The 11,577-nt window shown below is 34.1% G+C and overlaps 1 protein-coding gene across 1 annotated transcript; it reads left to right on the forward strand.

The window, feature by feature from the left end:
• LOC105178311 (brassinosteroid LRR receptor kinase-like) lies at positions 724-4,989 on the forward strand. The gene has a single exon (XM_011101771.2). The coding sequence runs from the start codon at positions 1,040-1,042 to the stop codon at positions 4,718-4,720; it is 3,681 nt and encodes a 1,226-aa protein (XP_011100073.1). The 5' UTR covers positions 724-1,039; the 3' UTR covers positions 4,721-4,989.

Raw genomic sequence — 11,577 nt, forward strand, 5'->3', positions numbered from 1 at the left:
AATCTACGTATAATTACACAAAATCTTAAGGAAGAAAACACAATTATCTAAAAAAAACAAAAAAACAAAAAACAAAAAACTCAAATTTGGAAATGAAAATTTCAGTCATGGCCTAAAATTCTTGCAATCTTTCTGAAATAAATGCCCATTTGAAAGAACGTGCATTTATATTGCGACCAAATTACAGTGATCCATATTAAAATTTTCTACATCAAATACTTATATTAACGAGGAAAGAACACTTCCTAAATTCACAAAACTTTGGAAAATTTCAATTTCAAACCTACATTTTCATCAAATTATTTGATATACAAAATCGTGCTCTATACAACATTCTTAATAAAAAATGAGCTGTCAGAAGGAGATATTTATAATTTTAGGGGGTATTTGTCATATTCTAAACAATAAATGAGTATTTTTAATTATGAAAAATTTTAAAAGAGCCCATTGTAATTTACCCGTTAGAATCACAATGTTGTTGATTGGGAGAAGGGAGTGGAAGTGATATTTAATAAAAGTAGAAGGGGGAGATTGTAATAAATAGTAATTAGAGTTAATTATTCTTGAGGGCATCATGAATGAAGACAATTGCAATTAAAGAAAAGCAATGGAATCTCACATTAAAAATAGACAGTTCCATCTATTCTTAATCACACGTACGCGCAAACCTAGAGAGACAAACAGATTTTTGTAATAACAGGGCAACCCCCCCAAAGACCATTACGTATAGAGAGAGAAAGAGAGAGAAGAAGAGGCTAGACCTATACGTATAGAGAGAGAAAGATGTGTCACATGCCATGTGAACAACAGCTGTGTCCACTCCCACCATTTCAACTCGAGCAAATAATATACTCATAATTCACTATATATACCCATCTTACCTTCCTTACTCCGCCTTTTGACTCCCTTTCTTCACTTTTCACCTCTCTCTCTCTCTCTCTGAAAACAAACCAATCCTCTCTCTCCTCTCTCTCTCTCTCTCTCTCTCATGGAAGAAGCAAGAGAGCAGCCGAACTGGTAGAGAGAAAGAAAACAGCCCATGATGAAAATTTTCCAGTCTTTGAAGATGAAAACCGATAACAATCTCTTCCACCACCCTTTATACTCTGCCAAGTTTTTCTTGCTCTATTACTGTCACAATCTTCGGCTCACTATACCTGTAATCTTCTTCTTCTTCTTCTTGTTCATGTCTCTTACAGCCCCACAAGTTTCCTCCGCCGCCGCCGAGGAGAATGGCATCGTCGGAGACTCTCAGCAGCTTATTTCCTTCAAGAACTCACTCTCCAACCCCAATGAACTCATCAGCTGGCAGCCCACCATTTCTCCCTGCAATTTCCATGGCGTCTCCTGTAAGAACTCCAGGGTTTCCTCCATTGACCTCTCCAATTATCATCTCAACGCCGACCTGTCGAAAGTCGCGAGCTTTTTGCTTCCTCTCCAGAACTTGGAGTCCCTTGTGCTGAAAAACGCAAACATATCCGGCCCAATCTCTTCTGTTTCAAGATTGTCTTGCACTGCTCTCTTGAAATCGTTAGATCTATCTGAGAATGCGATTTCCGGGCCTGTGACTGATATTCCAGCACTTGGAGTTTGCTCCGGTTTGGTTTCTCTCAACCTTTCCAAGAATTCAATGGACCCTTTTGTTAAGGGAGGTGGAAGACCCTCTGGGCTGTCTTCGTCCTTACAAGTTCTTGATCTTTCTTACAACAATATTTCTGGTGAGAACGTTGTTTCTTGGCTTCTGTCCAGTGCGTTTTCAGGGCTGCAGTATTTGAGCCTGAAGGGTAACAAAGTTTCCGGGGTTTTCCCTGAATTCAACTTCAAGAATTTGTCGTATTTGGATCTTTCCATGAACAATATCTCGACCAATTTCCCCAAATTCAGCGACTGCTCCAGCTTGCAACACTTGGACTTGTCTTCCAACAAATTCTTTGGTGATGTTGGGAACTCACTTTCCACATGTGGGAAGCTGAGTTTCCTTAATCTCACCAACAATCAGCTAACAGGCGGAGTTCCAAACCTGCCAAGTGGGAGCATACAGTTTCTGTATCTCCAACAAAACGATTTCCAGGGCGTTTTCCCTCCTAGTCTGTCTGATTTCTGCACAACCCTTGTGGAGTTGGATCTTTCCTTCAATAATTTGACAGGTTCTCTGCCTGAAAGCCTGGCTTCTTGCTCTGCCCTGGAGCTTCTTGATATCTCCGTCAACAATTTCTCTGGTGAGTTGCCTGTCGACACCCTTTTGAAATTGAGCAATTTGAAGACTTTGAGGTTGTCTTTCAATAGTTTTGTGGGTGGTTTGTCTGATTCTTTGTCAAAGTTGGTGGCTTTGGAGACTTTAGATGTGAGTTCCAATAATATCTCCGGCCTGATTCCTTCTGGGCTCTGCCAAGAACCTAGGAACAGCTTGAAAGTGTTGTACCTTCAGAACAATATGTTCACAGGCCCAATACCAGAAAGCCTGAGTAATTGTTCGAATTTGGAGTCACTTGATCTCAGTTTCAATTACTTGACTGGAACAATCCCGCCTAGCTTGGGTTCCATGTCCAAGCTGAGGGATGTCATCATGTGGTTGAATCAACTCCATGGTGAAATCCCACAAGAGATTATGTACTTGAAGAATTTGGAGAACTTGATTCTTGATTTCAACGACTTGACCGGATCGATACCAGCTAGTCTTAGCAACTGTTCTAATTTGAATTGGATTTCTTTGTCGAATAATCAGTTGAGTGGGGAAATACCAGCGTCGTTGGGCCAGTTAGCCAATCTAGCTATTCTGAAGCTTGGGAATAACTCTTTGTCTGGGAGTATTCCGGAAGAGTTAGGGGATTGCCGCAGCTTGATTTGGTTGGATCTCAACAGTAATTTCCTGAATGGGACGATCCCACCGGCTCTGTTCAAGCAATCTGGCAACATCGCTGTTGCGTTGCTTACTGGGAAGAGCTATGTGTATATCAAGAATGATGGCAGCAAGCAGTGCCATGGAGCTGGGAATTTGCTCGAGTTTGTGGGCATTAGACAGGAACAGTTGAACAGAATTTCGACCAGGCATCCATGCAATTTCACTAGAGTTTACAGAGGAATCACTCAGCCAACCTTCAATCACAACGGGTCAATGATCTTTCTCGACCTTTCTTACAATAAGTTGGAAGGTAGCATCCCGAAGGAGCTCGGTTCCATGTTCTACTTGTCTATACTTAATATGGGACACAATGATCTCTCTGGTCCAATTCCCCAAGAGCTGGGGGGATTGAAGAGTGTTGCAATCCTTGATTTGTCCTATAATAGGTTGAACGGGACGATTCCACAGTCATTGACGGGCCTTACGTTGCTAGGAGATATTGATCTCTCGAACAATAATCTCTCAGGAATGATTCCAGAATCGAACCCATTTGATACGTTTCCTGATTACAGATTTGCAAATAATTCCGGCCTTTGTGGATACCCCCTTCCGCCTTGTGGCTCCGCATTAGGCACCGGAAGCGGCCAGCATCCAAAGTCCCATCGGAAACAAGCATCACTGGCAGGTAGTGTGGCAATGGGGTTGTTGTTTTCACTCTTCTGCATATTTGGTTTGATTATTGTTGCTGTTGAAACAAAGAAGAGGCGGAAGAAGAAAGAGGCTGCTCTTGAGGCCTATATGGAGAATCACTCCAACTCGGCAACGGCACAAAGCAACTGGAAGCTTAGCGCTCGTGATGCGTTGAGCATTAACCTTGCGACCTTCGAAAAGCCTCTAAGGAAGCTCACTTTTGCTGATCTTCTTGAAGCTACAAACGGCTTCCACAGCGACAGCCTTATAGGCTCTGGTGGTTTTGGCGATGTGTACAAAGCGCAGTTGAAGGATGGAAGCATCGTAGCCATCAAGAAATTGATACATGTGAGTGGTCAAGGCGATCGAGAATTCACTGCCGAAATGGAAACAATCGGGAAGATCAAGCATCGGAACCTTGTTCCCTTGTTGGGCTATTGTAAAGTGGGCGAGGAACGGCTCTTGGTCTACGAGTACATGAAGTACGGAAGTCTAGAAGATGTTCTGCACGACAGGAAAAAAATTGGGATCAAGCTAAACTGGGCGGCTAGGCGGAAGATTGCGATTGGAGCAGCTAGAGGATTAGCATTCCTTCATCACAATTGCATTCCTCATATCATTCACAGGGACATGAAATCTAGCAACGTTCTACTCGACGAGAATTTGGAGGCGAGGGTCTCCGATTTCGGAATGGCAAGGCTAATGAGTGCAATGGACACTCACTTAAGTGTCAGCACATTGGCTGGAACCCCCGGATACGTCCCTCCAGAGTACTACCAGAGCTTCAGATGTTCAACAAAAGGCGACGTCTACAGCTATGGTGTAGTTTTGCTAGAGCTGCTCACCGGGAAGCAGCCGACCGACTCCCCCGATTTCGGGGACAACAATCTAGTCGGGTGGGTGAAACAGCACGCCAAGACGAGAATAAGCGATGTCTTCGACCCAGAGTTGATAAAAGAGGATCCAAGCTTAGAGATCGAGCTTCTGCAACACTTGAAAGTAGCGTGCGCTTGCTTGGACGACCGGCCGTGGAAGCGTCCCACAATGATCCAAGTCATGGCGATGTTCAAAGAGATTCAGGCGGGATCCGGGCTCGACTCCGCTTCGTCAATCGCCATCGAGGACGGCGGTTTCGAAGGGGTGGAAATGAGCATAAAGGAAGGCAACGAGCTGTGCAAGCATTTGTGAAGATCACTTCAACCTCAAGAATTCTTTCGAGCCAAAAGATCCAACATTCGAGTCTCCAAAATTTTCCCATAAAACTACCACCCCTTTGTACTCGTACTAGAAATTTGTTGTACTTACACCTAGTAGTTAAACTCCAAAAAAGAAAACAGTAAAATCTTGTTATTATACATAAGAAGAAGAAAAGGTTGTCTTAACTTGTAAGAAATTTTGTACATATAATAGTTTGAGTTTGTTATGCTTTCTTTCTATTCAGTTAATGTTGATGGCTTTTTGTCAAGACTATAGATCCACCACTCTTTTGCATCTCTGACCTCACAGTGATGGTGACTAAGTGGATGGTTTTTTTGGATCTTTCTTTCATCATCATCCTCCTCCTCCTCCTTTATTCTTCCTTTTTCTTTTCTCTGAATTTAAAATTGTGAATTTTGGCTGCATATGTTGCAGCAGTACCGCTACATTTCAAAAAATTCTTACTCGAATCAAATTTATCAATCAAATTATTTTTCTTATACTACACATTAATCATATAATAAATATATTATATTTATTATATAATTAATTTTAATATGATCAAATTCGATCCCAACTATCATACATCAAATCCTTTCATCAAGAACTGAGCTGTAGGCCCCTCCATACTCATGCTTGCCAACTGTCATATTTTCTCAATTCCTCCTATTGTTTCTTTTGTTTCCTTTCAATCACATACAATATATGTGTATTATCATTCAATAATTGGTAGGAGAGGGAATAAAAAATTCCAAGTTACATCTCCCCTTGACTCAGTCAAACCACCTCTCTTTGTCACTTTAGATCAGGACTACAATTCACGGAGGATATCTATCATATTTGTTGTGTGATTGGCTCGACTTGATCAACTTTAATTTAAATGAGAATTTTTCTTTTTACATATAAATAGAATGTGAAAGTTTTTATTTGCATTAACCGTAAACATATTAAAGAGTGTCTATCAGGATCCAATGCAGCATTTGCTCCAGCGTATTGTGCTGGTATGGCAAATTTTCTTCAGTAATAAACGTATACTGTAGTGATATGACTATTCTGTGTATATAAAAATTCTCTAAAGAAGTTTATATACACCATTCCTAGATAATTCAAATTTCAAGGCACTTATAACTGCTTATCACCTGATTTTTATTATGAGAATCGAACTGAAAAATCGCCCAGTGTTTTCTCAATTTATTTTGTTTTTTTTTTTAAGAAAAGCAATTCTTGAAATATGTTCGAGATAAAGATTGATTAATTGGGATTTCTATAATAAATGGGTTCAATTAGAATTATTAAAAATAAATAAATAAATGAAGGGGTATGCACATTTTTAGGAAGATCCCATGTACTAATTTCTTGGAATACAATTTACCAATCATATATATATATTCATATTTTTTCTATAAATATTAGACTCTACTTTTAAGATTAGTAAGTGGTCCTCAAAATTGCATTGGTTTTGTGTCTTTACTTTGTGTGTGTTTGTGTGCATGCGCATGTGCACGTGTATTCTTGCTTCAAGAACTATGCATTTCCACAAAACAAGGCTGCCCCAAATTACCAATATGGGACCACATTTTTTTACCTTAAATTTCACTATAATACTATGGGTTTATTTGCACTTAGACCCCTTTAAAAATTTACTATTTACATCGATTCTTTCCGACAGATAATGGGAAAAAAAATTATGTAAGTTTTAAATTTTATACCATTTTGACTTTGTATATATTAGATTTATCCTTTTGTAAAGATAAATTTTTTTTCATGTGAGAATGTTAAAAAATGAGTAAAACTGAAAAATTTATTTAAATTTTCTACTGACATTTATAGTTTTCGTCCAAATCATTAAAAACGGGTCAGGTATACAAACGGAATTTTCAGATGGGGTGTAAGTATAATTATAAACATTTATTTAAAAAAATATAATTTTTTATTTTTAAATGGAATGTAAATGCAATTAATCCTAATACTATTGTCTCGTTATCCGAAGGAGGTGACATTATTACAACCACATAACTTATTTACTTCTTGTTATGTGAATGAGGTTTCATTATGACAAACTGCAAAACTCATTTACAAAAAGACAAATGGATAAGTTATATATGTTGATATCTCTTGAGTTTGTAAAATTATAAATATATTTTATTTAATAATAATTAAAATTTTATATAAATATTTTTTGAGGTATATTACATTGACATCTCATCAAAGGGTCTATCGATAAATTTTCAAAAATAAGAAATATTAATGTAATTAATCTAACTTTAGGGGATTCGATATAATTTACCCAAAAATATATCTTCTTAAAATTTGTTTGTATTATTATTTAAATGCGGTGACATTATAATTATAATTATAAAATTCATTTAAATCAGATAAAAATATATACACCCTAAAAACTCCCGACACGTTGAAAAATAAAGAAAAAAAGAATTGGAGATTATATATTTATATAAGGGATAATTATATTTACAACATCTACAGTTCATTACACACACTATCCATATTTTTTGCGTAATTATAGAAACCACTCCAAACAGCAAAAAAGTAGCAATAGTTTGTGTAATGTTGTTGACGTTTTTGGAAGACGTATGTGTAATTTTTTAAAAAATATGAGTGGTTTGTGTAAATAATATCGAAGTTTTTGATGGGCGTATGTGTAATTTTTCAAAATACATGAATAATTGGGTAAATAAATTATAGATCAGGGGTCTAAATGTAATTATTATTTGAAATAATATGGAGGTAGTGCTGAATTCCAAGGATGGACCATAAATAAAATAATTCTCCCTACCTAATTATGGTTTCAATGCATGAAGCCATGCACAAACTATTCAAATCCTTATAATTAATGTATGCCCACTTGGATTCAAAGTCTTGTGCATTTTTATTTATACTTTATTCAAGATTAGATTTGTCCTCATCTCCCTCCACTCCACCCCTTGTTTGGGGGGTGGGGGGGGGGGGGGGTAGGGTAGGGTAGGGTATGGTTTCCAAGGGTCAAAGATGGCCTAAACAAATATGTTTTGCACCTCCAAGATTTATAATTTCTAAGGCTTTTTCATTTGATTCTATTTTTAAATTTTATTTTATTTTTTAAAAACTTTAATTGGTTATATATATATATATGGTCATTTTATTTGGATAATTTTTTTTCAAATAATTATTCGTCTTGTATTCTAATTTACATACGCTTATCGTGAGTATAATTCTATATTGCTTTTATTATCCGTCCTAAATATATAATTTTTAAGATAGAATAGAAATTTTAGAGTAAAAATTTATAAATATATATTATATAATTATTGAGAAAAAAATACAATTATTAAAAATAAGATAAATTTCATCGATACTCTTGATGTTAGGTCAAAATACACTAACACTCCCCGTATTTTATAAATTACAGCTACGCTCTCGAAAATTATAATTGTAAATTATAACTACGCCCCCTATTTAGAAGCAAAGTTTACACAAATACTCTTAAAAAAATATTACATTAACAACTCTCAGGGGATACAATTATAAATTTATGAAAAATATGATGTATTTATGTAATTTAACCTAATTCAAAAAAATACAATATAATTTACCTTAATAAAAAAGTTGCATCACTTTTCACACACCCTAAAAAACAAAAGAACCTAATTAAATGTGCATACCTAATTAGACAAGTTCCTGCAACTACAGCTATGATTGTTCTTCATCTTTCCTACTCTACATTTTAAATAATTGTGGTTTGTTCCCTAAATTAGCTTGCATTATTAATTATATATTATCCACTTGTTTTCATTTTATTATTATTTTTTTCTATATAAACCCAAATGCACGTTTACATCTCAGATCCCAAAAAATAAAATTAAAAAATTAGATTAATTTTTTATTTTTTAATTAATTTGAGATTAAATTACGACGAACTCCCCTAAAATTTGATAAAGTTATGTAATCCTTAAATGAAAGTCTGAAATTATCAATATTGCCATTGTTGTATTTATTTCTTATATATATATAAAATGGACGAAATATATGAAAAAATTTAAAAAAATTATTTACTTAATTCATAAAATAAATAGAATTATAATTCATAGATAATAAAGGTATTTTTGTGAGTTCAACATAAAAAAATAATGAATAAAAATCTAACGAAAATTAATGAATCGGGCTTATTGTTAAACGATTGTTAAATTTAAGAATTATTAATAATTTTTCAAGCGACAACAAAATATTTATAATTATATCAAATTTCACGAAAGCTCATTGTTATTTATTCTTTAACTTAAACCCAACCAAACAAAGTATTTAATTTCTTCTTTGAAAAATAATTAAATTGTTAATTAGTCCCATCACATGTGGGTGTACAATTGAAGGCATATGTCCCTTAGGTATGTGTCAATTTGATGAGAGAAGTGTATGTGGCATACGGCTGTCCTGATTGTCCTGATTGACGTACAAGATTAGTACTACCCACCCTTCACTATATTATTATCAGGGATAATTATACTCTTCTTCCATTAGGTTTAGGGTATTTATGAGTAAATTTTTTATTATTTGAAAAATTACATTTAATAATCTTGAGATTTATTTTCATCTATCAAATAAATCATCCTATTAATTAGAATTCACTTAATTTAATGATATTAATAAAAAAAACTAAATGAAATTAACATTTATCAGTGATTGACTTAACACTGGCTTATTGCAGGTCAAATAGCTTTTTTCGAACTAAACTATCCTTATAACGGTGAAGATGTACGTCCTCACATGTATTAACGTGTGAAGACGTATGAGGGTAATTTGATCATAAAAAGATTTATTGAACATGCTATGAGTTAGTAATAAGTCAATCGAGGATAAATATAGATTCTTCTTCGATATTTTTGTTAATACCAGAAAATTCGGTGTATTTTGGCTAACGAAAAGACTTATTTATTAGACGAAAGCAAACCTCAAAGGTGTTAGATGTAAATTTTCAAACCAACAAGGATCTATGTGTAGTTATATCAAACCTTATGGGAGAAAAATATAATTATCCCTTATTAATATTAATTAAGCCCTTAATCTTGATTGGTTGTACTTATAATATCTACTTAATGTCGCCTCAGAAGTGAATCAATTACAATTACATTACATTTTCAATAACCAAATTAATTATCAATATTAAATATTTATAATTAATTAATAATTATACTTTTCAAATAAGCAAATAATAGGGTGAAATTACACTTTTAACCCCACATGATAGGGTTTCAACGTTTTTAATCCTTTGCTATACGTAATCTTTAAAATTGTCCTAATATTGAAAAAATTCTACATATTCAGTCCCGTGCTTACTGAAATTTTCAACATAGTTTAAAAATTGAGAAAATTTTAATTAAAAAATTAATTTATTTATTGAACAAAAGATAATTTTTTGAATAATATATAATTTATATGTAATTATGACAAATATCATATGAAAAATAGAGTGATCCGGAAAATTAGGAGGAGTGCACGTGTGTGAGAGCGAGTGAGGGAGATAGGAGAGACAAGTTTAACTGTGTGGGAGGTGCGTGTATGGGGGTGAGAGTGACACATACACAAAGTAACACGCGCGCGTGGGCCTTTCCCCGACCCTACCAGCGTTTACTTACTCGCCGTCGCTTTACCATTAAAATTTTGAATTTAAAAAACACAATACAAATTTAATATACTAAAATTCATTTTTTAAATTAAAAATTTATATGCAATATAAAAGTCACTTATAATAATTATATATTATTAAATCAATTAAATTTTTATTAATTTAAATATATTTTATTTATTTATAAGTAATACCAATTAAATATCAAAATATTAATTTCAATTATTTTAAATTCTATTCTTTATTATAAATAATATTTAAATTAACTATTAAAATTTTAAAAAAATAATTATTTTTACTTTACTTTAAAAAATAATTTTTATTCTTTTACCTCCTTCCTCATAGTCGACATTTGGTGGCCGACAACGGTGCCAAGTGGTCACCTAGATCTGGTTGTCGACCCTTCCAAAATGGGGCTGTAGGGGTAGCGGAAAGGGGTCACGCGAGGTCGGCCCCTTTGACAAGGGCAACCTCGCCGTCGCCCCTTTGTGAGCCTGCAGTGCAGAACAGTCTAGGTGACGGCTAGTGGCGGCGGTTGTCGCCGCCTTAAAATATAGTATATATTATATATATATATCTAAATTATTTAATATCTGGATTGTTCATTTTTTTAAATTGAAGATCAATTGTTATTATATGAAGGGTATAACAATTCAGCAAAAAATTAATGCCGTTAGGACTTACATAACGGAAGGGGAGAGTATGCAATGTTTTAAAAATACAAGGATTTTTTTGTCTATTTTTTTAACACAGGGAATTTTTAGCTGAATTTTAAAACACAGGGGATTTTTTTATGCAATTTATCTAAAACTTATTTAACCTGCAATATTCGTAATAAGTCAATTGGGGATAAATATATATTTTTTAATTTTTTATTAATATAAAAAAATTTGAAGATTTGAGTGATGGAGGGGTTTATTTGTTAGACGGAAACGAACCTTAAGAGTACTAGATGTAATTTCTCAAACTACATAAGGTTTACATGTACTTACGCTAAACCTTAGAGTATGGGAGTATAAGTATCCCTATTTGTTATTTTGTTTTTACTACCCGTCTTTGTGTGTATATAATAAATAATAATTTTATATATATTTTTTAAGTTTGGTATAATTATATGTAGATTTCTTATAATTTGAAAATTATATTTAGAGTATGTTAGGTTGCGGTGAAAAATAGGAGTATAAGAGAAGTGGTAGTAAAAAGCAATGGATAAGAAATAGTGTTAGGTTAG

This window comes from Sesamum indicum, linkage group LG15 (genome assembly GCF_000512975.1).
Source record: "Sesamum indicum cultivar Zhongzhi No. 13 linkage group LG15, S_indicum_v1.0, whole genome shotgun sequence".
In the NCBI taxonomy this organism is placed as follows: domain Eukaryota; kingdom Viridiplantae; phylum Streptophyta; class Magnoliopsida; order Lamiales; family Pedaliaceae; genus Sesamum; species Sesamum indicum.